Here is a 24,931-nt window from a genome sequence, read left to right on the forward strand (position 1 = left end):
CAGAATCGGCAGTGGGCCCAGTGTGAAACCTTTGGAGCTTCCTCCAATCTGAAAAACCATCATTCACCACCATTCTGTTTTCTATCCCACAGACAATTCTGCAGCCACACTGCCACTGATCCTGTTATCTCATGGGCTGCAACGTTGCTACCCAGCCTATACATGGTATTTTATCAATCACCTTTTGCAAGTCCATATAAAAATCAATTGCACAGCCCTCATCCACTCTCTGTTATCTCATCAAAAACACAATCAGGCTAGTCAAATATGATTTGCCAATAACAAATCCATGTTGGCTCGTTATTACAAGAGGCTGTTGAGTTTCTCCCGAATTATTTCTAAACTTACCCACCTGATGTTAAGCCAAATGGCCTGTAATAGTCAGGTTTTGACATTTACAAGGTTGCCACGTTTGCAATTCTTTAGTCCATCACCACTCCTGTATCTCAGGAGGGCTGGAAGACGGTGATCAGCACTTCTGCGATTTTTTACCCTTCCCTCACCAACCTCAGATTCATCCCATCCACAGTGTGCCGTATTTACAATAAGTACTACCGGCATTTCTAGTACGTCCTCATGATGATCCAGGAAGCCCGAGAAGGTTACGGTGGCGTACAGAAAATAGGTCCCAGTCGGGACTACCAAAATGCCAGTCCCAGTCCAGGTAACTTTTATAGAGTTCCAGCTGGGTGGGCCACCGCCCACTAGTGGGAGAGCTCGTTCCACGAGTCCCACAGAGCAATCGATTAATGGATCCTCGTGGGCCTCTTTTTATTACACACCTTCAGCTATTACTATCTCACCCAATAACCTTTTCATTCACCAGATCTTTAGCATAATCATCTTCCTTGGTAAACAATGATGCTAAATACTAATATATTTAGCCATGCCATTGCCTCCACAATAGATTTCCATTTTGGTCCTTAATTGGCTCCAGTGCTCTTCTAACAATGGGCAAATCCTTCCATATCTTTCTCAGCACTGCATTATTTTACTCAGTTGAAACTGCTACCTTTCTTTCTTCCCTGAATACTTTGCATCTAGGAATATTAAGCATCTAATCCTATCAAATTTTTGAGCCAGATCTCAATTATTTCCTTTTGCATCATATTCCCACATGGCTATTTATGCCAGCAGCTCACCGACCTCATTAACCTTACTTCATATTCGCACACATGCTCCAAACCCAACCGAGATTTATTTATTTTCCATGATCTCACCTAAATTCTTTATTATTTTTAAACTCTTGTCTCACACACCGTAGTATATCTTGTTTCTATTTAATACTACATGTGCCAGTGGTCCCGGTAGCAGGTAGAAAAGCAGGTGACAAGTATGGACTGGAGCAGGGGGAAATATTTAGATACATGCAGGTTCGAGACTTTACCAGAAAGGAGATACAGAGCTTCCCGGTAGAGCCAGCTTCTACACTGCTGGAGGAGATGCTGACGACAAGGGGACTGGATAAGGGGGCAGTGTCACGGGGCTATTTTGGAAGAGGAGAAGGCACTGTTGGAAGGGATCAAGGCAAAGTGGGAGGAAGAGTTAGGAGAGGGGACGGACGAGGGGTTCTGGTGTGAGTTGCTCGGAGGGTGAACACCTCCACCTCGTGCGCGGTTGGGGCTGACAGCTGTAGGTGGTATATAGAGCACACCTCACAAGGGAGAGGATGAGCCGACTCTTTGAGAGGGTAGAAGATGTGTGTGATCGTTGCAGGGTGGGGGGCGGGGGGTCGCAAACTACGTTCATGTGTTTTGGTCCTGTCCAAAGCTGGAGAATTACTGGAAGGAGGTTTTTAGGGTAATCTAATGGCGCACGTGAAACTGGACCTGGACCCGAACCCCCGGGAAGCCATATTCAGGGTGTCGGACCAGCCGGGTTGGAAACAGGTGCAGATGCAGATGTTCTAGCCTTCACCTTGTTGATCGCCCGAAGGCAGATCCTGTTGGGATGGAGAACAACCTCTCCACCCTATGCCCTGGCGTGGTGGGGAGACCTGCTGGAATTCTTGACTCTGGAGAAGGTCAAATTTGAACTGAGGGGACGGATGGAGGGGTTCTACAATTCATGGGCGTTATTCAGGGTGCACTTTCGAGAATTGGATTACATTGAACAGTGTGTGTGTGTGTGTGTGTGTGGGGGGTGGGGGGGGGGGGGGGGGAAAGAGTTGGGGGGAGGGGGACTGTATGTGTTAATGGTGACTATGGGTGATTCCTGATTCTTTTTTGTTATTTATTTATGTTAACATGTGGGCTAATGTTTGGGGGCTTAGTGGGAGGATGGGATTGTTGTTATTGATATGGGGGTTGACATTGCATTCATTACTGATTATTGTTTATTGTTGGTGGCTGTTAATTTGGAAGAAAATGTGAAAAAGGAGAATAAAAATATTTTTTTTAAAAAGAAAAGCAGGTGATAAACCCACTCAACCATTTGGGAGAGCCCCGGCCAGGTTCTGAGCAACCAGGCAGCTAATGAGTTGTTGTTGGGGTTGCCATCACTCCAAGGAGGGATCCGACCTCTTAGAGCTACTAGCCAATCAGAGGCCCAGGAGCTCTTTAGTCCCAACAGCACTACTGGGAGTGAGGGCAGGGGAAGCCCTTGCTTACAGGGACCTCACCATCTCTGGTACAGGGTGTCTGATCAGGAAAGCCACCCCCTCCCTCCCACTGACCCCTGCAAAGAGGCCACCAGATTTTAATGAGTGGTCTCTCCTTGTGGCAGAGGGCCCACCCATAAAGTGGCAACAGCAGGGAAGAGCCCCTTAAATGGCCACAGAAGGGTTTCATTGTCCTCAGTGGGAGGGGTGAGTAGAATGCTGCCCCTTACCTTTCCCGCTGTCCATCAAATTCCATGGCATGGGAAGGCAATGCGCATGCCACCATCACATTCTAATTTACAACGGCCGCACCCCATCTCCCAACCTTATTCCATGGGACCCATTAAGTTCCTCCCCACATCTTGGTGAATTAGTTAAATCCACTCTTACAGCACAGATTCTGATCAATATCAAATCCCAAATTGAGTGTCTGAATTTCATCTCAATTTGGGCTCAGTACCAATGGCAGACTGAACAAGGCCAACAAGCAGGGCTTAATATCTAAATCTTCCCTCGGCATAAAAGTACCAGGCTTTCTGATGGAAACCAATGGAAAGTTACAAGTACAAAGCAAATTAAAATGAAAAGCGCTCCCTATATTTACCTCCCTAGGAGCAACCCGATAGCTGTGGCGTCTGTATTAGGATGAACTTCTTTTAATGGCCCAGGAGAAAACTGCAAAGAATCGTTGGTTGGGCAAGTATCTTCAGATTCCAGCAAATTATGAAGCAGTTTTCCAGAATGAGATGGGAGTTTTCTGACCGGGAAAAAAAAAGATTATTGTAGACAACAGACAGTAACAAATATGAAATGATATACTTCTAAAGTTTGTGAACATATAAGGTAGAGTGACTAACAGTTAGAAGAATATGTCCATGCAATTCTGCGGTATCACATTCACCTACAAAAGTGTGGTAATCAGATAATTCACAGGTAATAAACTCAGTTCCATCAGTACAAATATTCAGCATATCAAACTGTTGTCCAGGGCAGATTCGTAATAACTGGCTAATTTCATTTAGGAATAAAAACAATTGCAGTCTGTTCAAATATGTTGTTCTTTGATATTTATGTGATGTCCTGAAATGGACTTCTGAAATTATTTATACGGTCAGGGTTTTCTTTAAACCCAAATGCAGAAAGTTGATCATGAACAAATAGTGAGAGATACACGGAAGCAATCTCATTGAGGGGTTCAAGTGGCATCATAGTTTAAAAGAGCAAAGCTGAGCAGTTTGTAACTGTCACTTGAACCCCAAGATAATGTTATTATTCAGTAAATCACCCCAAGTGGGCAATTGAGGTTTTTAAATATAGTAATCCTGATAAGTAGTTTTACTTCATGTCCAACTGGCTCTTCTTTAATCTGTGGTGGGTGCAATGGGAGTCATTGGTGTCCGAAATATTTGATGTACAAAATATTTGATGTACAAGGTGACTGATATTCAAGGATTAACAATTATGATGCAATTAGAAGTTTATGGATCAATGGGGAGGATGGAGGAGGACATGCCGAACTAGACGACAGCAATCTGTAAATAAAGTAAAGTAAGGTAAATGCCTTTTTTGAGTTACACTGTACAATAAATAAACACGAACCTTAATGTACATAATGTTGAAAATGGCAATAAAAAGATTTTTGAAAACGTTTATGGAGTAATTATCTGCAATTAAGCCTGAAAAATAAAATCAGTAACACATTGTATCTGTAGAAACAATTACTTTTGAAAGTAGCTTGTATGTTAGTATCCTCAATCTTCTAATGGTTCTGTAATCGTATTTTCACTTCAAGCAACTTATACTGCTGGTATTGCTTTCTATTGGCATTTGCTCAATATTCATAATTTTCTATTCAATTAATAAAACAGACCAAACTTCAAATTAAAGATACTCTATAACAAATCAAGCTCAGAATAGATTCAAAATTATTAAAATTTAGGATGGGCAATACATTGTCAGACCAAAGCAAATGATTCATAGTGCAGTGGTATAAATGCTGAATATGCATTGCAGCACCATTCCTCTCCATTGTCTGCCGAGGTCTCTCACACTATAAACAGATAATTGAACTCAATGTAATTGGAATTGAATTTTTTTTTTTTAAAAAAAGCTACAATGAGAAACCATCTCAATTTTCACCCATCTTTCAATACAAGCGAGATTGCACAGCAGATAGCTTATCTCTCCTTTCATCCATTGTTTGCACTGATCTGCAGTATATTCAATTTTAGTGGACATTTAAGGACAGGTCTATTAGCAGTTGCAAAGAGAATATATCAAGTGCAGACCTTTCATGACAATATTAACCTATGTTTTCGACCAAAAATTGATGGAATTATTGTACATCTTATTTATATTTTGTTACACAGCCCATTATTAATCACTCATGTTGTTTAAATTCAGAAATACAGTTAGCATTAGGCTATAATTTGCTCACAAAATAATGGAGTCAATGCTGTTCTTCATTATTTGTGCACAAACTGTACCTCAGCTTCAGGTAAGGGGTAGGTAGATGTGTGGCTAAAATCAAAAACCCACATCCGGGTGCGGCGATGCTCAGCTAAGCCGCGCGTTTCGGCGACTCCAGCTCCGACGGATTTTCGGGCTCTTTTTGAGAGCCCCAACGGGAATTTTTTTGGCAAAACCCGGTGTGGGGTGAAGAAATAAGGAGTCTCCCCCCCCCCCCCCCCCCAGTGAGCAGGAAAAAGATCGGTGGCGGTGGCCAGATCACAAAGGATCCTCGAGGGCAGCAGCAGAGGGGAGAAAAGAAAAGAAGGAAGCAAGATGGCGTCGGAGGGAGGCCGGGCGACATGGGGACCGGATCAGGAGGAATTCCTCAGAAGGTGTGTGGAGTAGTTAAAAAAGGAGGTGCTGGCCCCGATGTTGCTGGCAATCGATGGGCTCATAGAAACACAAAAGGCCCAGGCGATAGAGCTCCATGTGGTGAAGGAGAAGGTAACTGAAAACGAGGATGAGATCCTGGGCCTAGCGGTCAAAATGGAGACACATGAGGCACTACATAAGAAGTGCATCGAAAGAATTGAAGCCCTGGAAAATAGATCAAGGAGAAAGAACCTCCGGATCCTGGGTCTCCCCGAGGGAGTGGAGGGAGCTGACGGCGGGGCTTACGTGAGCACGATGCTACATTCGCTAATGGGAGCTGAGGCCCTCTCGGGCCCCTTGGAGGTGGAAGGGGCTCACCGGGTCCCTGCGAGGAGACCAAAGGCTGGAGAACCACCAAGGGCGATGGTCGTGAGATTTCACCGCTTCAATGACAGAGAGGTTGTTTTGAGCTGGGCCAAGAAGGTACGGAGTAGCAGATGGGAGAATGCGGTGATACGAGTGTATCAGGACTGGAGCGCGGAGGTGGCGAGAAGGAGAGCGAGTTTCAATCGAGCCAAGGAGGTGCTGCATAAGAAGTAAAGTTCGGGATGCTGCAGCCGGCGCAATATTGGGTCACGTACCACGATAGACACTATTATTTTGAAACGTCGGAAGAAGCATGGACCTTCATCCAAAAAGAGAAACTGGACCAGAACTGAGGGACTGATGTTGGGGGGGAAACGACAATGTTGATGGAAAGAAATGTAAATTGGGGAAAGGGAGGTTCACTGTATCGGGACGGTCTTTGAGGGGGGGGGGGGACACTGAGAAATGTGGGCACCGGTGGGGAAAAAAGGGACATAGGTGGGGGATGGGAACGGGGCTGTAGGGGGAGCTGCGCCATAGGGGGCGGGACGGTTCTAGGAAAGCGCGGGTCTTTTCCCGTGCTAGAGAGATGATGGCGGGAAGACAGGCGCAAGGAAGATGGGAGTTCCACACACAGGGGGGGGGGGTCAAGGAGAGAGCTGGAGAAGCCGGGGTCAGTTGAAGTCAGCTGACTTTCGGAAGCAATATGGGGGGAGTAACCATGCTAGATGGGGATCTAGCGGGGTGGGGGGGGGGGATAACTGGGCTGCTGCTGCTGGGATCAAGAGGGAGCTGGTAAGAGAAGAGGTGGTCGGGACGGGAATGCGCCGCCTGGGGGACTGGTGGGTGCGCGGGACCTGGACATGGGACTGGCCCAGAGTGGGTGATGGCTAGTCGACCCGGGGGGGGCGCCTAAATGGGCCGATTAAGAGGGCCCGAGTGTTCGCGCACCTAAAAGGACTGAAGGCGGACGTGGCCATGCTTCAGGAGACGCATCTGAAGGTGGCGGATCAGGTTAGGTTAAGGAAAGGATGGGTGGGACAGGTGTTCCACTCAGGGCTGGACACAAAGAATAGAGGGGTGGCTATATTGGTGGGGAAACGGGTGTCGTTCGAGGCTAGGAATATAGTAGTGGACAACGGTGGCAGATATGTGGTGGTGAGTGGCAGACTGCAGGGAATGGAGGTCGTGCTGGTAAATGTATATGCCCCGTACTGGGACGATGTGGGATTTATGAAGCGGATGCTGGGACGTATCCCAGACCTGGAGATAGGAAACTTGGTAATGGGGGGGGGGGCTGGTCAAAGAGTTCTCCTTTTTCTCCCATGTCCATAAGGTATACTCCGGATAGATTTCTTTGTTTTGGGTAGGTCACTGATTTTGAGGGTGGAAGGAACGGAGTACTCGGCCATAGCTGTTTCAGACCATGCCACGCACTGGGTGGATCTGGAACTAGGAGAGGAGAGGGAACAGCGCCCACTCTGGCGACTGGATGTGGGATTATTGGCAGATGAGGGAGTCTGTGGAAGGGTGCGGGGATGTATCGAAAGGTACCTGGAGGCCAATGATGATGGGGAGGTCCAAGTGGGGGTAGTATGGGAAGCGCTGAAGGCGGTGGTGAGGGGAGAGTTGATCTCCATCAGGGCTTACAAGGGGAAAACAGAGGCCAAAGAGAGGGAGAGATTACTGGGGGAGATTTTGAGTGTGGATAAAAGATATGCGGAGGCCCCAGACGAAGGACTATATAGGGAGGCGAAGACTCCAGACGGAGTTTGACCTGCTGACCACAGGGAAGGCAGAGGCACAGTGAGGAAGGCACAGGGGATGAGATACGAGTATGGGGAAAAGGCGAGTCGGCTGCTGGCCCACCAGCTTCATAAGAGGACAGCGGCGAGGGAAATAGGGGGAGTTAGGGATGAAACGGGAACTACGGTGCGGAGTGTAGGGAAGGTAAATGAGGTGTTTAAGACCTTTTATGAGAGGTTATATAGGTCCCAACCCCCGGAGGGAAAAGAGGGGATGCAGCAGCTCCTGGACCAACTAAGGTTCCCGAAGGTGGAGGAGCAGGAGGTGGCAGGCCTGGGGGTGCCAATTGGGGTGGACGAGGTGACTAAAGGGCTGGGGAACATGCAGGCAGGGAAGGCCCCGGGACCAGACGGGTTCCTGGTGGAATTTTATAGGAAATATGTGGACTTGCTGGCCCAGCTGCTGGCAAGAACCTTTAACGAGGCCAGAGAAGGGGGGACTCTACCCCCGACAATGTCGGAGGCGACGATATCACTAATCCTGAAGCGGGATAAAGATCCGCTGCAATGCGGGTCTTATAGGCCTATCTCGCTCCTGAATGTGGACGCCAAGTTGCTGGCAAAAGTGCTGACAATGAGGATAGAGGATTGTGTACCGGGGGTGGTGCACGAAGACCAGACAGGGTTTGTAAAGGGGAGACAATTGAATGTCAATGTGCGACGGCTATTGGGGGTGATAATGATGCCCCCAGCAGAGGAGGAGGCAGAGATAGTGGCAGCAATGGATGCAGAGAAGGCATTTGATAGGGTAGAGTGGGAGTACTTATGGGAGGTGCTGAGGAGGTTTGGGTTCGGGGAGGGGTTTGTCAGCTGGGTTAAACTCCTCTATGGAGCCCCAGTGGCAAGTGTAGTCACAAATCGGCAAAGATCGGAATATTTTCGGTTACACAGGGGTGCCCTCTGTCCCCATTACTGTTCGCGTTGGCAATTGAACCACTGGCCATAGCGCTGAGAGACTCTAGGAAATGGAGGGGGGTGGTTAGAGGGGGAGAAGAACACCGAGTGTCACTCTATGCAGATGACCTACTGCTGTATGTGGCGGATCCAGTGGGGGGATGACAGAGGCAGATATTGAGGGTGTTTGGAGACTTTTCAGGATATAGGCTTAACATGGGAAAGAGTGAGCTTTTCGTAATACACCCTGGGGACCAGAGTAGAGGGATAGATGGCCTGTCGCTAAGGAGGGTGGAAAGAAACTTGCGATATTTGGGGATTCAGATAGCCAGGAGCTGGGAAACTTTACACAAACTCAATCTGACTCGGCTGGAGGAGCAGATGGAAGAGGATTTCAAAAGGTGGGATATGCTGCCGCTGTCACTGGCGGAGAGAGTGCAGGCGATTAAGATGATGGTCCTCCCGAGGTTTCTATTTGTGTTTCAATGTCTCCCCATCTTGATCACTAAGGCCTTTTTTAAGAAAATAGATAGAAGCATTATGAGCTTCGTGTGGGCAGGGAAGGCCCCGAGGGTAAGGAGGGGGTTCCTGCAACGTAGCAGGGACAGAGGTGGACTGGCGCTGCCGAATTTAGGCGACTATTACTGGGCCGCCAATGTGGCGATGATCCGCAAGTGGATGATAGAAGGAGAGGGGAAGGCGTGGAATAGGCTGGAGATGGTGTCCTGTAAAGGAATGAGCTTAAAAGCGCTGGTGACGGCGCCGCTACCGCTCTCCCCGAAAAGGTTTACCACGAACCCAGTGGTGGCGGCAACATGAGGTATCTGGGGGCAATGGAGGCGACAGAAGGGTGTGTTGGGAGCCTCGGTGTGGTGCCCGATCAGGAACAACCATAGGTTTGCCCCAGGAAGGTTGGACGGAGGGTTCCAGAGCTGGCACCGGGCAGGAATTAGGAGAGTGGGAGACTTATTTATAGATGGGACGTTTGCGAGCTTGGGAGCGCTAGAGGAAAAGTATGAGCTGCCTCCGGGGAATATCTTTAGGTATATGCAGGTGAGGGCGTTCACGAGACAACAGGTGAGGGAATTTCTGCTGCTCCCGACACAGGGGATCCAGGATAGAGTGCTTTCGGGGGTGTGGGTCGGGGAGGGCAAAGAGTCCGAAATATACCAGGAGATGAGAAAAGAGGGGGAGGAGCTGGTAGAAGAGCTGAAAGGAAAATGGGAAAGCGAGCTCGGGGAGGAGATTGAGGAGGGTTTGTGGGCTGATGCCCCAAGTAGGGTAAATTCCTCTTCCTCGTGTTCCAGGCTTAGCCTGATCCAATTTAAGGTGCTACATAGAGCACATATAACGGGAGCGAGGTTGAGCAGGTTCTTCGGAGTGGAGGACAGGTGCGGGAGGTGCGGGGGAAGCCCGGCAAACCACACACACGTTTTGGTCGTGTCCAGCACTGGAGGAGTATTGGAGGGGAGTGGCAAGAGTGATCTCAAAGGTGGTGAAGGTCCGGGTCAAGCCAGGCTGGGGGTTAGCTATATTTGGGGTGGCGGATGAGCCGGGAGTGCAGGAGGCGAAAGAGGCCGATATTGTGGCCTTTGCGTCCCTGGTAGCCCGGCGAAGGATTTTACTCATGTGGAAGGAAGCGAAACCCCCCGGCGTGGAGGCCTGGATAAACGATATGGCAGGGTTCATAAAACTGGAACGGGTGACGTTTGCGCTGAGAGGATCGGCTCAGGGGTTCTCCAGGCAGTGGCAACCGTTCCTTGACTATCTAGCGGAACATTAGGGGAAAATAGATAGCCAGCAGCAGCAGCCCAGAAAGGGGGGGGGGGGGGAAAGAGAGAGAAAAACTTGTTTTTGTTCTAGTTGGGGGGAGGGGGGGGGGAAAGAGCACCATTTCTTGTTACTTTGTTAGTTCACTACTTAACTTAAACAATGTTATCTATTAGTTAGTGTTACCGTTTTTGTTGATTTGTAAGGGGGAAAAATTGTTTGAAAACTTTAATGAAATATACATTTTTTTTTAAAAAAATCAATAATCCATAAACTACTGAGTTGTGACACTCCAGCAATAGCGTCCGGAAAACAGCATCTTGCTATCTGTCTTAATATTAAGATGCATTGAATACTGTGAAGTGCTGTACTTGTGGGGTATATGGGAATTAAATCATGTCCATTTCAGTCAAAGTACCCTTATGATATAATAAGTGATAATTATTTCCAAACAACCTCTCTGGCACGGAAAATTAACTATTATAAATGTGGAGACTCATTTATTCAGTTTTAATTGTAGACTTACAATTTTCAAAGAAGTTATCTTTCACTGTTGTCTTTGTTTTTCTGTCTTTCTTAACCCAATCTTTCTTTCCCTCACTTTGTTTCTCTTTAGTCCCGATTTAGTATTCCATTCACTCACTTTAATTGATGCTTCGTCACTTCGTCCTAATGCAGTTGATTTCACAATCCTTCATTCTGATTGTTTAAGGAGATGGACATTAAGGAGATGCCCTGTTCACTCTGGTCCCAGATGCCCATTTTTTCTCACTACGTGGTTATCTCACACTTTCAGCATTGCCATGTAATCTTTTGTAATCGAAAGATGCAACGGAATGTCTGACCAATTCTCAGATACCCTACCATGATAAAATATGACCCATTATTTATTACCGATTCTCAGTGTGTTGGTTTACTTCCTCCCCATTTTTCTCCCTTTCTTGCCTGAAGGTGCTGACTCTTGCTATCGCAAATTGCGTTCAGAACCAATTCAAAATTATTCAAGACCAGTTAATATAAAGTCCTTATATAATTCACAAGGATGCTGGCAGTCTCTGACATGCTGCCCAGATGGCTGTGCATCATGTGTGAACTTAGAGAGCAAATACTAACAAATTGTTTGATCATGCAGCACATCACAGCTAGTATCATCCGGTCTTCCACACATACCTGCCAAATGATCAGTGGAAAGCAACTAGGCAGGTATTTTTCCTTCAGTGCAGGAATAGTGAGGGCAATTGTACTACCTTACAGATGCAGACACAGAACTGTAGTATCTTACAGGTGCCCACTCGAGATCAGTCCTCTCAGATGGAAACTAAATATACCATCCTAGAATTGGCCTCACCAGCTTCCAGCTGGTATTCTCACAATTGATTATCATCTAGTGATTCCTATTAGAATGCATAATTTTAAATAAAGGTTCAGGACACAATCTTACAAGATTGTGATGTACCTCAAACCAAATTACCCAATAAAACATTGATATTTTACCCCAGCGGCTATTATTCGAGTACTGACGCCATTCATGGACTAGGGAAAAACTCTAGCCAATGCTAATATTTTGCATCTATTTTATCCCAGTATCGAAGAGTGTGAAGTCAAAACCATAAATGCTATACATCAAAAAAAAACTAGATCAGTTGGTAGTTTGGACAAGTACTGTGAAGAGATCACTTCAGCCACTGCTACTCTTCACGTCTCTACAAAAAGGTTGCCATAGTTTTTTTGGTTAGCTTCCAAGATAAAAATTGTGATTGCTTCAAATTCAAAGGCACATAAAGAGCATTAACAGTTGAACGTTTCATCAAGCTTACTTCGATTTTGACATGCCAATGTCCTCACATGGAACCATGTAAGGACTGTCCACCAATCCAGACATACCATTGGGAACTGTTTTCATAGCAGAAATCACCATTGCATTTCGCAGTTTGCTCCCTCGGTCCAACAAAACTAGAAACAAGAATACACAATGAACAAACAGACAGGTGCAGACTCACATCCCCTATAACAACAATGTGCATGTATATAACATTTTAAACATAAAAATGTCTCGAGGTGCTTAATCGAAGAGGTGGGTTTCAAGGATGGCATGAAATGAGTTGAAATCTAGAAACTGAAGACTCAGCAGTCAATGGTGGGGGAATGGGATAGGGATTGCAGAGCCCTAGTCTGTTCAGTATTTTCTGCGCTCACTATTTGCAGTACCATACTTATAAATCTTTTTTACATTTTCTCTAAATGTTTTTGGATTGACATGTGAAATTGTGACACTGTTACCAGCACAGAGACGTGGTTGAGGACGGGGCTGAAGTGGCAACTCAACATTCCGGGGCAAGGGATCTTCAGGCGAGACAGGGGGAAGAGTGTAAAAGAGGAGGTGGTGTTGCATTATTAATTAAGTCAGTTCCTGCAGGAAGGCAGGACGGTATCTTGGAAGGGTCTTCAAAAGAGGTTTTGTGGGTAGAGCTTAATAAGAAATGGGTCGGGCAATAGAGCAGGTATGCAGACAATGCACTGAGGTGTGCAAAAATAATAATAGGATAATGATTAGCGGATTTCAACTTCCCTAACATTAATTAGGAGTCATAGTGTAAAGAGTTTAGAGGTGGTGGATTTCTTGAAATGTATTCAGGATAGCCTTTTATGTCAATATGCTCAAGGTCCAACATAGGACAGTGCAGTGCTGGGTCGAATTCTGGCAAACAAGGCCAAATAGGTGTTAAGGTGGCAGTTGGGAGCATTTTAGTGATAGCGACCACAACACAGAACGATTTAAATTCATCATGGAAAATGAAAAAGATGGTCTGCAAAAAACAGTTTTGGATTGGGGGAAAGCAGGTTTTATTTGAATAAGGCAGGATTTGGCCAAAAGAGACTGGGAACAGTTTCATGTGGGAAAATCTACGGCAGAGCGTGGGGCACACACACACACATTAGTAGGGTGTTAAACGAGAGCTTCATATATAACTTCTCCCGGGAGGAGGAGGATGTCGGTACAGAATTCGGGGAGAGGGACCATGAGGTATTTGAACACTTTGACATAAGGAGGGAGGAGGGACTGGAGGTTTTAGTGGGCTTAAAAGTAGATAATTACCCAGGTCCGGATGGGTTGTATTCCAGACTGTGTGGGAGGCAAGAGAGGAAATTACAGGGGCTCTGCCCAAATTTTCAATTTCTCTCTGGTCACAGGAGAGGTGTCAGAGTACTGGAGGACAGCTAATGTGGTTTCACTTTTCAAAAAGGGTGGTAGAGATAAACCAGGAAATTACAGACCAGTGAGTCTCACATTAGTGGCAGGTAAACTACTGGAGAGAATTCTGAGAGAAAATTAATCGCTACTTGGAGAGGCAAGATTTGATCAGGGTTAGTCAGCATGGCTTTGTCAGAGGGAGGTCATGCTGAATGAATCTGATTGAATTTTGAGGAGGTAATCGGGTGTGTAGCTGATGTAGCTTATACAGATTTCAACAAAGCCTTGGACAAGGTCCCACATGGAAGACTAATAAAGAAGATAAAAGCACATGTGATCCGAGTTAACCAACTAGGCAAATTGGATCCAAAACTTGCTTAGTGGTACGAGGCAGAGGGTGATGGTAGAAGGCTACTTGCATGACTGAAGGTCGGTATCCAGTGGCATACCACAGGGATTAGTGCTGAATCCCTTATATAGCTGAGAGTGTGTTGGTTTGGTGTGGGGGAAATATAATAATCTTTTATTCTCACAAGTGTAGTGATATTCAGATATCAATATACATGATCAATATATGTAAATGTAGTACAGTCATTTCAACACTCGATGGCTCACAGTCAGATACTACAAGAACTGGTTTCCCGACGTTTCTAAGTCAGATGATGCAGATGACATGATGATGTGATTCAGAACACTGAACAAGCAAGACATAGAATAGCTAGAGTGAGCGAAGTTAGAACTAGCTTGTTATAGTAGTGCATAGTTATATAGTTATCGATATTGTACTTTAATTCTTTATTGTTAGTTTAGTATTGAGTAAAAGGATTCACAGTTTATTATTTTATTACTCATTAAATAGTTCATCTTTCAACAAGACTATTGATCATTTTATCATCCTGGTGGATTCAAGAGTAATATATATATTTTAGATAAGTCATTATTTAAAATATAACAAGTATGAAGTTACTGTGAAAAGCCTCTAGTCGCCACATTCAGGCGCCTGTTCGGGTAAGCTGGTACGGGAATTGAACCCATGCTGCTGGCCTGGTTCTGCATCACAAACCAGCTGTCTAGCCCACTGAGCTAAACCAGCCCTTATATGTGCATTTGTGGATAACACAAAGCCTGGCAGGATGGTTACTTGTGGAGAAGATGATCTTAGGCTGCAGGAAGATATAGACAGGTTGGTTAAATGGGCAGATCAGTGGCAGATGGAATTTAACCCTGAAAAGTGGGAGGTGATGCATTTTCGAAGGAGTAACAAGACAAGCTCAATGAATGGCAGGACTCTTGGAAGTTCAGGAACAGAGGGGTCTTCAGAGTGCTTGTCCACAGATGACTGAAGGCGACAGGACAGGTTAATAGGGTAGTTAAGAAGGCATGCGGGACACTTGCCTTTATCGTTATGGCATAGATTATAAGAGCAGGGAGGTTATGTTGGAGCTTTGCAAAACTTTGGTAAAGCCACAGCTGGGGGACTGTGTTCAGTTCTGGTTGCTTCACTATAGGATGGATGTGATTGCACTGAAGAGAGTGCAGAGGAGACTCAATAGGATGTTGCCTGCGATGGAGCATTTAAGCTACAATGAGAGGCTGGATAGGTTTGGGTTGTTTTCTTTGGAGCAAAGAAGGCTGAGGGGGGCCCTGATTGAGGTATGTAGGATGATGAGCGGTATGGAGAGGATGGATAGGAAGTAGCTGTTCCCCTTAATTGAAGGGTCAATAACGAAGGAGCATAATTATGACAGGGGAAGAAGGTTTAGAGGGGATTTGAGGAAAATATTTTTGAGCCAGGGTGTGGTGGGAGTCTGGAATGCACTGCCTGGGAGGGTACTTAAAAAAGTATGTGGATGAGCACTTCAAATGTCATAACATTCAAGGCTATGGGGCGTGCTGTAAAGTGGGATAAGTGTTGCTTTGTCGGTGTAGGCCCGATGGGCCAAAATGCCTCATCTGCACTGTATGACTCTATGACTTGATATTATTTTTGTAATATGACGATTAGAACTGTGGGAAGTACTCCAAGCATGATTCAACACATCTTGCTGCTGAAAGGATGGGAACTTTATTGGTGGGACTCAAAGAGGGGAGTTGTCGAAGCACTGCGCATGGATAATGTTTACTAACCGTGACAATGAAAGAAATGTTGTAAACAGGGCACTAATTGCAAGAACCTAACAATAGTGGTCTATTTAGGGAATAGCATAGAGGAAAGCGGGAGAGCATAAAGGGATGGTGGGAATGCAAGAGCAGAGAAGAACAGAGAGTGGGAATGGAGGAGGGAAGCAGAGAGGATGACATACTAACTTGTTGCAAACAATTCATTTGTGGCCGTCTTTTAAAAAATGCAGAGGAAGAGACTTTCGGTTGAAGCTATGCGGAGCCAAGTCACACGTTCAGCAGCTCCCGGTAAAAATTGACTTTTGGGCTCTTTTTAGGGCCCATAACGGCGCTTGTTTGACGTTTCCCGGTGTGGGAAGGGGACAGCAACATTCCCCCGATAGTGTGTGGATTGGACCAGGAGTGGGGCGATTAAAAAAGCGGCATTGAAGCAAAGAAAGGTGCGAGGGAGGAGGACCAAGATGGCGGCGGGCGGAGACCAGGCAGCAAGGAGGCAGTGGGCGCAAGAGCAGCAGGAGCTTCTCCAGTGCTGTTTTAAGGAACTGAAAGCAGAGCTGCTGGAGCCAATGAAGGCTTCAATCGATAAGCTGCTGGGGACCAAGATGGCCCAAGGTGCGGCGATCCGGGAGGTCCGGCAGAAGGTCTCGAGGAACGATGATCCTGGGCCTGGCAGTGAAGGTGGAGGCGCACGAGGCGCTCCACAAGAAATGGCAGGCGAGGTTAGAGGAGATGGCGAACCAGTTGAGGCAGAAGAACCTGTGGATCCTGGGTCTCCCGGAGGGGCTGGAGGGATCAGACGTGGGGGCCTACGTGGTCACCATGCTGAATTCGCTGATGGGAGCGGGGGCCTTTCAGGGGCCCTGGGAGCTGGAGGGGGCCCACTGAGTGCTGGCGAGAGGCCCAAGCCCACTGAGCCGCCGCGGGCGGTGCTGATGCGGTTCCACCGGTTTGCTGATCGAGAGTGTGTGTTAAGGTGGGACCGGGCCTGGAAAGGGAGCTGCGCCAGGGGAGGTGGGGCTGGGTGAGTGGAAAACGCGGGCTTTTTCCCACGTTTAGGCTTGAAGGGGCGGGGCTAGAGCTGGGAAGCGCAGGCTTTTTCTCCCGCGCTGGGAGTGGAATGGATGAGAGTCTGCTGGTGGACGGGGGGGGGGGGGGGGGGGGGGGGGGGGGAGGGGGGGGGGTGTCGATGGAGCGGTGGGAGTGGCCGGGGTCAGCAGACTTACGGGAGTGCAATGAGGGGAGCAATGCAGCTAGGGGGGGACCTAGAGGGGGGTGGGGGAGAACCAGGTTGATGCTGGAATGGCCAAGGGGGAGCTGGAGTTGGTAGAGGAGGTCAGGGCCGGAGTCTGCCGCTGTGGGGAACGGGTCGTGCGGGCACGTGGCTGGCCCAGGAAGGGCTATGGCTAGCCGGCCGGGGGGGGGGGGGGGTGAGTAGCCCTCTGATCCGGCTGATAACCAGGAATGTAAGGGGGCTGAATGGGCCGGTCAAGCGGGCCCGGGTGTTCGCGCATCTGAAGGTGTATGTGGCCATGCTTCAGGAGATGCACCCGAGGGTGGCGGATCAGGTAAGGTTGAGAAAGGGGTGGGTAGGGCAGGTGTTTCATGCGGGTTTGGATGCAAAAAAGATCGGGGGGTGGCGATCTTGGTGGGGAAGAGAGTGTTGTTCGAGGCGTCGAGCATTGTGGCAGACAATGGCGGTAGGTATGTGATGGTATGTGGCAAGCTGCAGGGGGAGCGGGTGGTGTTTGTCAATGTATATGCCCCGAATTGGGACGATGTGGGGTTCATGCGGCGTATGCTGGGCCGGATTCCGGACCTGGAGACAGGGGGCCTGATAATGGGGGGGGGGGGGGGGGGGATTTCAACACAGTGCTGGACCCGGCATTGGATCGCTCTAGGTCGAGGACGGGCAAGAGGCCGGCGGCCAAGGTGCTGAGGAGGTTCATGGACCAGATGGGAGGGGTGGACCCATGGAGGTTTGCGAGGCTGGGGGCCAGGGAATTTTCATTCTTCTCCCATGTTCACAAGGCCGACTCCCGGATTAACTTTTTTGTCATGAGCAGCTGATTCCGAGGGTGGAGGATACGGAGTACTCAGCGATAGCCATTTCTGATCATGCTCCGCACTGGGTGGACCTCGTGTTGGGGGAGGAGAGGGACCAGCGCCCACTGTGGCGCCTAGAGATGGGGTTGCTGGCGGACGAGGAGGCGAGCGGGCAGGTCCGGGGGTGTACAGAGAGGTACCTGGAGGCTAATGACAATGGGGAGGTGCAAGTAGGGGTGGTCTGGGAGGTGCTGAAGGTGGTGGTCAGAGGAGAGCTGATCACTATTATGGCACACAAGGAGAGGGGGGGGAAAGAGGAGAGAGAGTGGGAGGTTGGTGGGGGAGATGGTGAGGGTGGACAGGAGATATGCGGAGGCCCCGGAGGAGGGATTGCTTAGGGAGCAGCGTAGCCTCCAGGCTGAGTTTGATTTGTTGACCACCAGGAAGGCGGAGGCGCAGTGGAGAAAGGCGCAGGGGGCGGTATATGAATACGGAGAAAAGGCGAGCCTGATGCTGCCGCACCAACTTCGGAAGCGCGAGGCAGCTAGGGGGAAATCGAGGGAGTTAGGGATGGAGGAGGGAGCACGGTGCGAAGTGCGGTGGGTATCAATGGGGTCTTCAGGGACTTCTACGAGGAACTGTACCGGTCTGAGCCCCCACTGGAGGGAGGGAGGGGTGGGTCGCTTCCTAGACCGGCTGAGGTTTCCAAGGGTGGAGGAGCAGGTGGCAGGGTCGGGGGCGCTGGTTGGGTTGGAGGAGTGGGTCAAAGAGATAGGGAACATGCAGGCAGGGAAGGCACCGGGGCCGGAAGGTTCCCGATTGAATTTTACAAGTATTCGGACCTGCTGGGCCCGCTGTTGGTAAGGGAAGGGGGGGCTCTGCCCCCGATGATGTCTAGAGCGCTGATTATCCCGATCCTGAAGCAGGACAAGGATCCCCGAGTGTGGGTCATATAGGCCGATCTCACTCCTAAATGTAGATGCAAAGATGCTGGCAAAGATTTTAGCCATGAGGATAGAGGACTGTGCGCCGCAGGTCATACACGAGGATTAGACGGGGTTCGGGAAAGGGAGGCAGTTGAATACTAATGTACGGAGGCTCTTGAATGTTATAATGATGCCGGCGATGGAAGGGGAGGCAGAGATAGTGGCAGCGATTGATGTGGAGAAGGCCTTTGATAGGGTGGAGTGGGGGTACCTGTGGGAGGTGTTGAAAAGTTTCGGGTTCGGGGTTCATCAGGTGGGTGAGGCTGCTATATGAGGCCCCGGTGGTGAGTGTGGCCACGAACAGGAGGAGGTCAGAGTATTTCCAGCTATATCGGGGGATGAGGCAGGGGTGTCCCCTGTCCTCCCTGCTCTTTGCGCTGGCGATTGAACCCCTGGCCATGGCGTTGAGGGAGTCGAGGAACTGGAGGGGGCTGGTACGGGGTGGGGAGGAGCATCGGGTGTCGCTCTATGCGGATGATTTGCTGCTATATGTGGCAGACCCGGTGGGGGGAATGCCGGAGGTGATGAGGATCCTTAGGGAGTTTGGAGATTTCTCCGGGTACAAGCTTAATATGGGGAAGAGCGAGTTGTTCGTAGTGCACCCAGGGGACCAGGGGAGGGGGATTGGTGAGCTCCCGTTTAAAAAGGGCAGAGAGGAATTTCTGGTACCTGGGGGTCCAGGTGGCTAGGAGCTGGGGGGCCCTACATAAGCTTAACTTCACGAGGCTGGTGGAGCAGATGGAGGAGGAGTTTAAGAGGTGGGACCTGTGCCACGCTCCCGGGCGGGTAGGGTGCGGTCAGTTAAAATGACGGTGTTCCCGAGGATTCTGTTCCTGTTCCAATGCCTCCCCATCTGGATCCCTAGGGCCTTCTTCAGGCGGGTTAAAAGGAGCGTTATGGGGTTTGTGTGGGCGCAGAAGACTCCGAGGGCGAGAAGGGTGTTCCTGGAGCGGTGCCGGGATTGGGGGGGGGGGTTGGCGCTGCCTAACCTCTGTGGGTATCATTGGGCCGCCAACATGGCGATGGTGTGCAAGTGGGTGATGGAAGGAGATGAGGCGGCATGGAAGGGGCTGGAGATGGCGTCCTGTGTGGGCACGAGCCTGGAGGCGCTGGTGACAGCGCCGCTGCCGCTTCCTCAGAGGTATACCACGAGCCCGGTGGTGGCGGCTACCCTCAAAATTTGGGGGCAATGGAGACGTCACAGGGGGAGGTGGGAGCCTCGGTGTGATCCCCGATTCGGGGGAACCACCGGTTTGTCCCGGGGAGGATGGACGGTGGGTTCCTGAGCTGGCACAGGGTGGGTAGTAGAAGGATGGGGGACCTGTTTGTGGACGGGGAGTTCGTGAGCCTGGCTGAGCTGGAGGAGAAGTTCGGTCTCCCCCCGGGGAACACCTTCAGATATATGCAGGTAAGGGCGTTTGTTCGACGGCAGGTGGTGGAGTTCCCACTGTTGCCACAGGGTCCAGGACAGGGTGCTGTCAGGGTTGTGGGTTGGAGGGGGAGGATCTCGGCAACGTATCAGGTGATGCAGGAGGAGGCCTCGGTGGAGGAGCTAAAGGGTAAGTGGGAGGAGTTGGATGAGGAGATTGGCGAGGGGACGTGGGTGGATGCCGTGGGGAGGGTGAACTCTTCCTCCTCTTGCGCGAGGCTCAGTCTCATACAATTTAAGGTGCTGCATAAGGCTCACATGACCGGGGCAAGGATAAGCCTTGGCTTATCCTTGGCAAAGAGATAAGTTCTTTGGGTGCGAGGACAGGTGTATTAGGTGCTCAGGGAGCCCAGCAAACCACACCCACATGTTCTGGACGTGCCCAGCGCTGGAGGACTTTTGGAAGGGGCTAGTGAGGACGGTGTCGAGGGTGGTAGGTTCCAAGGTCAAGCCGGGCTGAGGGCTCGCAATATTTGGGGTGGCAGAGGAGCCAGGAGTGCAGGAGGCGAAAGAGGCTGATATTCTGGCCTTTGCGTCCCTGGTAGCCCGGCGAAGGATTTTTTGTTTATCTTGAGTGGGCGTGTATATTTGCCTTTGTGTTGATGAAGGTTGTTAATTTATTATTTTTGTATAAGGGGGGGTTCTTTTCTTGCTGTATTTTGTTGTTGATATTGTGTGAAAATTTGAATACAAATTATTTAAAAAGAAAAAATGCAGAGGAAAGTACCAATATGAATTCTTGAAAAGCGATAGAAGCCAAGTTTTATTCACCTATTGTATTAAGTGGCATTTGCTGCCACCTTCTGGTAACTCAAACTAAACATGTAACATGTTAATTGAATGTACTGGCAAAGAATGTGTTTAAACGTACAGCAATTTGTCATACGGTGATTGTTGATGAGTTAGCGCGTGACTTATTGGTAATCCACAAACCTCAGGCAATGCTCTGGGGTTCTAGGCTTGATTCCCACCATGGTAGATGGTAAATTATCCTGCAGGAGGCATGGGTGAGCTGAAAACAAAATCTCAAATCACAATGCTCCACCAGTTGTCTAGAACCATCGAAAAACAGCATTTTGTTGTCCTCCTACCATGAATTTCAGTGCATTAATCAGCAGACTCCGCGCAGACAGTGACCCAAGCCAGGAATCGAACCCGGGACCCTGGCGCTGTGAAGCAACAGTGCTAACCACTGTGCTATCGTGCCGCCCATGTTGGGACCCATCTGAATGCCTGGGGCTGCTCTGCAGTTCAGGATAGAGGCTGCCCACAATCCTGGAAGACCACAGCAGTGGGTTGAGGGAGCACCTGCAGGTGGATCTTCCAGATTGTGTGTCCTAGAGGCGGTCTATCTTCTGACCTCAGAACGTTCCAACAAATTCGTCTCCGCTCTCAGTCAGTCCATTTTCTTTCAATAGTGGGTCAGTGATGTTGGACGTCTTTTCAATATGGCACAAAGACAGGACATTCAAAATGGGAGAATTCCACATGTTTAAGCTTAGGAACATGGGATCTTGGGGGTTATTAAAATGGTCAATATTCCTCAATTTGGGATTGCAAGGCTTAACCAAGATGCATCAGAAAATTTCACTTTGAAAAAAAGTGTAGCACTGAAGAGACCGTAGAGACCAAGCAGCCAATCCCAAGACCAGTACTGCTGAGTACCAGCCATACTCTATCCAATTCTTCCTTACATTTTCCATGCTACTGCTTGCACCACCTAACAGGGTAGTTGATTCCAAATATTCATCACCCATTGCGTAGAAGAGTTAAATCTAAACTGTCTACACATTTTAACTCTCTCGTAACAGCCTCCCCGAACAGGCACCGGAATGTGGGGACTAGGGGCTTTTCACAGTAACTTCATTTGAAGCCAACTTGTGACAATAAGCGATTTTTTCATTTCATTCCTAAGCTTGAGCCTGTGTTCTACAGCTTTTCACAATCTGAACATATTATCAGGGTGCAATTTATCTGCGTCATTAAGAATCCTGACTACTTCTTTGAAGCAATTAATCGCAGGTTCTCCAGCAGCTGTCTCTATTTAAATACCTTTAGCTAGGTATTTCTTTAGTTGCAAAAGCATTTGCTGGAAATCTGAAATTTTAAACAGAAAATACTGCAAATACTCAGCAGGTCTAGCACCATCTGTCAAGACAGAAACAGAATTAACATTTCAGATTTGTGACCTTTCATCAGGACTGTTCTAGTGAAGGATCACAAACACTGGACTGAATAAGACGAGATGCTGGATTCTCAAGCATTGACTAAAAAGGATATGGGTGGGGTGGAGAGAGTGCACAGAGGGGAACACCGGCTTTCATTTAACGGTCAATTTGGCTGTCAATAGACTGGAGACAAAATCCCGTCTCAGACAACTGGTGGCGAATCAGAAGTTGGTAGCTCTCCAGCACTTCAGATGTGCTGTACTGAATCATTTAGACCCTGGTGAGGTGGGTGCGGGGCTAAGGTTTGACATGCCATGGGGGAGGAGGTGGCAAAACCGTGGCGGCTCTTTGAGGGATCCCCTGCCTGCCAGCAGGCCATACAGAGAAACCTGCCACTATTGTTGCAAGACTCTCCCACCGTCCACTGCTGGGTAGGCTGTACATAGAAACATAAAAAATAGGAGCAAGAGGCCATATGGCCCTTCAAGCCAGCTACGCCATTCATTATGATCATGGCTGATCATCCAACTCAATAGCCTGATCCCACCATCGCCCCAAACCCTTTGATCCCCTTCACTCCAAGTGCTGTATCTAACTGCTTCTTGAAAACATACACAATGTTTTGGCCTCAACTGCTTTCTGTAGTAGCGAATTGCACAGGCTTACCATACTCTGGGTAAAGAAAAACCATCCTGCCGTTGGGGTGGTTGCAATGGGGCAGGGCGCCCACTGTTTTTAACATGCATTTCCCACATCTTCAATGTTAAATCCAGCCCATTAACTTTATTCCTCACTGTCCACAGATTCTGCCTCGCCTGCTGAGCATTTTCTGCCGCTATTTAAGAATTTTGCTAGGTTAGCAACGTACCCGAAATAAGGTTTTTGGTAGTTTGGCTATCTGTTGACAGTACCCGTGCTTCAATCCGCTCGCCTGCAGCCTCAAGCGTCTCCGCAGGAACATAGGGGGCTGAACTGAGGGGCTGCTTCTTTTCAGAGGAAACAGTCTTAGTAATTTTGGCGTTTTCCTGGAAATACACATGATCTCTTCCTCTAGAGGGAAAAATACACAGAAAATTACATTTTTTTTTAAACAATCTCAATTTCTTTCTTACAAGTTTTGGCTCCTTCAAATAATCGACAGACTAGAGGCAAGGTTTATAACTTACTTCCATATAATAAATAAATTGGACTATAATAATCAATTTATCACCCGCAAAGAAAAAGAACTGTGCCTCTTCCTGAAAGCTTTCTGCTTCTTTCTCTATCTTTAACTTTTTTCTTTCTCCTTTCAATTTCTATCTCTGGTGTTTGCAGCTTTCAGATTTTCACTGGCTACTTTTCTCTCTCCATTTCATAGAATTTACAGCGCAGGAGGAGGCCATTCAGCCCATCGAGTCTGCACTGCCCTTGGAAACAGCACCCCACCCAAGCCCACACACCCACCCCATCCCCGTAACCCCACCTAACCTTTTTGGACACCAAGGGCAATTTATCATGGCCAATCCACCTAACCTGCTCATCTGTGGACTGTGGGAGGAAACCCACGCAGACACGGGGAGAACGCGCAGACTCTGCACAGACTGTGACCCAAGCCGGGAATCGTACCTGGGACCCTGGAGCTGTGAAGCAACTGTGCTAACCACTGTGCTAGCATGCTGCCCTCGATAAGATTCTCCTACCCTCATTCTCTAAATGACTGAATTCTTGTTTGGCTTTCATACACATTTCTTCACTCGTGTACTCAATTTCTTTGCCTTAGCTTTTTTTAAAAAAGAGCAACTAAGATGAGGAAAGCATGCATCTGCTTTTGAGAGAGAAATGGTCAAAGTGCTTCAAAACATATTTGGAGAGTGCAAGCAGAGTTTGAAAGGAGTGGCACTGGGGATGTGGGACTGGTTTGCAGATGAAACACGGTGGTTCAGGATGGTATGGAAGAAGGCAAATAGAGTCAATAGGTATTTTGGAGTGCATCGTAGTTGGCCTGGGTGCACCTGCAAAATGACTGTGGAAAAACAAGCACAACATCATAAATTATATCTGTCAGTCCTGTATCTTTTATACCACTAATGATACACATAATCTATCCCCCCCCCCCATTGGATTGGATTTGTTTATTGTCACGTGGACTGAGGTACAGTGAAAAATATTTTTCTGCAAGCAGCTCATATAACTTACTGTGTGAAAAATCAGCTGTTAGGTTCAAGTTGCAACAGAAATTGCACTGGACTACCAATGAGCAAGATCCACTATAAAGAATACTTTATACAAGGCAGTGGCATATTGCATTGCCGCAGGACGAATAATCCAGAAACCCAGGGTAATGCGCTGGAGGCTGGCTTAGAATCCCACCACACCAGATTGCGACATTGGAATTCAATTTTTAAAAATCTATGCCAATGACCATCGTTGACCGTCATAAAAATCCATCTGGTTCACTAGTATCCTTTAGGGAAGGAAATCGGTGTCCTCACCTGGTCTGGCCTACATGAGACTCTAGATCCACAGCAATGTGGTTGACTCTTAAATGCTGGCCCAGCCAGTGATGCCCACATCCCATGAACGAATAAAATAAAAAATTCAAGGCAGGAATTTAGATACTGTAGTCAAAGAAAAGATTATAACTGTTAATAAGCTAACCAAAATAAAATGTAAGGAAAGATCCCATCATACACATTGCAGACATAAACATCTTTACTTCATCACCTACCTGAGACCCAGGATCGCCGAGGGACCC

The 24,931-nt window shown here is 48.2% G+C and overlaps 1 protein-coding gene across 2 annotated transcripts in view; it reads right to left on the reverse strand.

The window, feature by feature from the left end:
• The window catches only part of c2cd3 (C2 domain containing 3 centriole elongation regulator), a 191,107-nt gene that overhangs the window by 152,556 nt on the left and 13,620 nt on the right, over nt 1-24,931 (reverse strand). For both annotated transcript variants that reach the window (XM_072477143.1, XM_072477144.1), the window contains 3 exons: nt 23,066-23,247; nt 12,075-12,210; nt 3,204-3,356 (listed from right to left, as the gene is read on the reverse strand). In XM_072477143.1, the coding sequence (XP_072333244.1) occupies nt 3,204-3,356; nt 12,075-12,210; nt 23,066-23,247 (471 nt within the window). The remainder of the gene's footprint in view (nt 1-3,203; nt 3,357-12,074; nt 12,211-23,065; nt 23,248-24,931) is intronic.

The sequence above is a fragment of the Scyliorhinus torazame genome, chromosome 15 (genome assembly GCF_047496885.1).
Source record: "Scyliorhinus torazame isolate Kashiwa2021f chromosome 15, sScyTor2.1, whole genome shotgun sequence".
NCBI classification, from domain to species: Eukaryota; Metazoa; Chordata; class Chondrichthyes; order Carcharhiniformes; family Scyliorhinidae; genus Scyliorhinus; species Scyliorhinus torazame.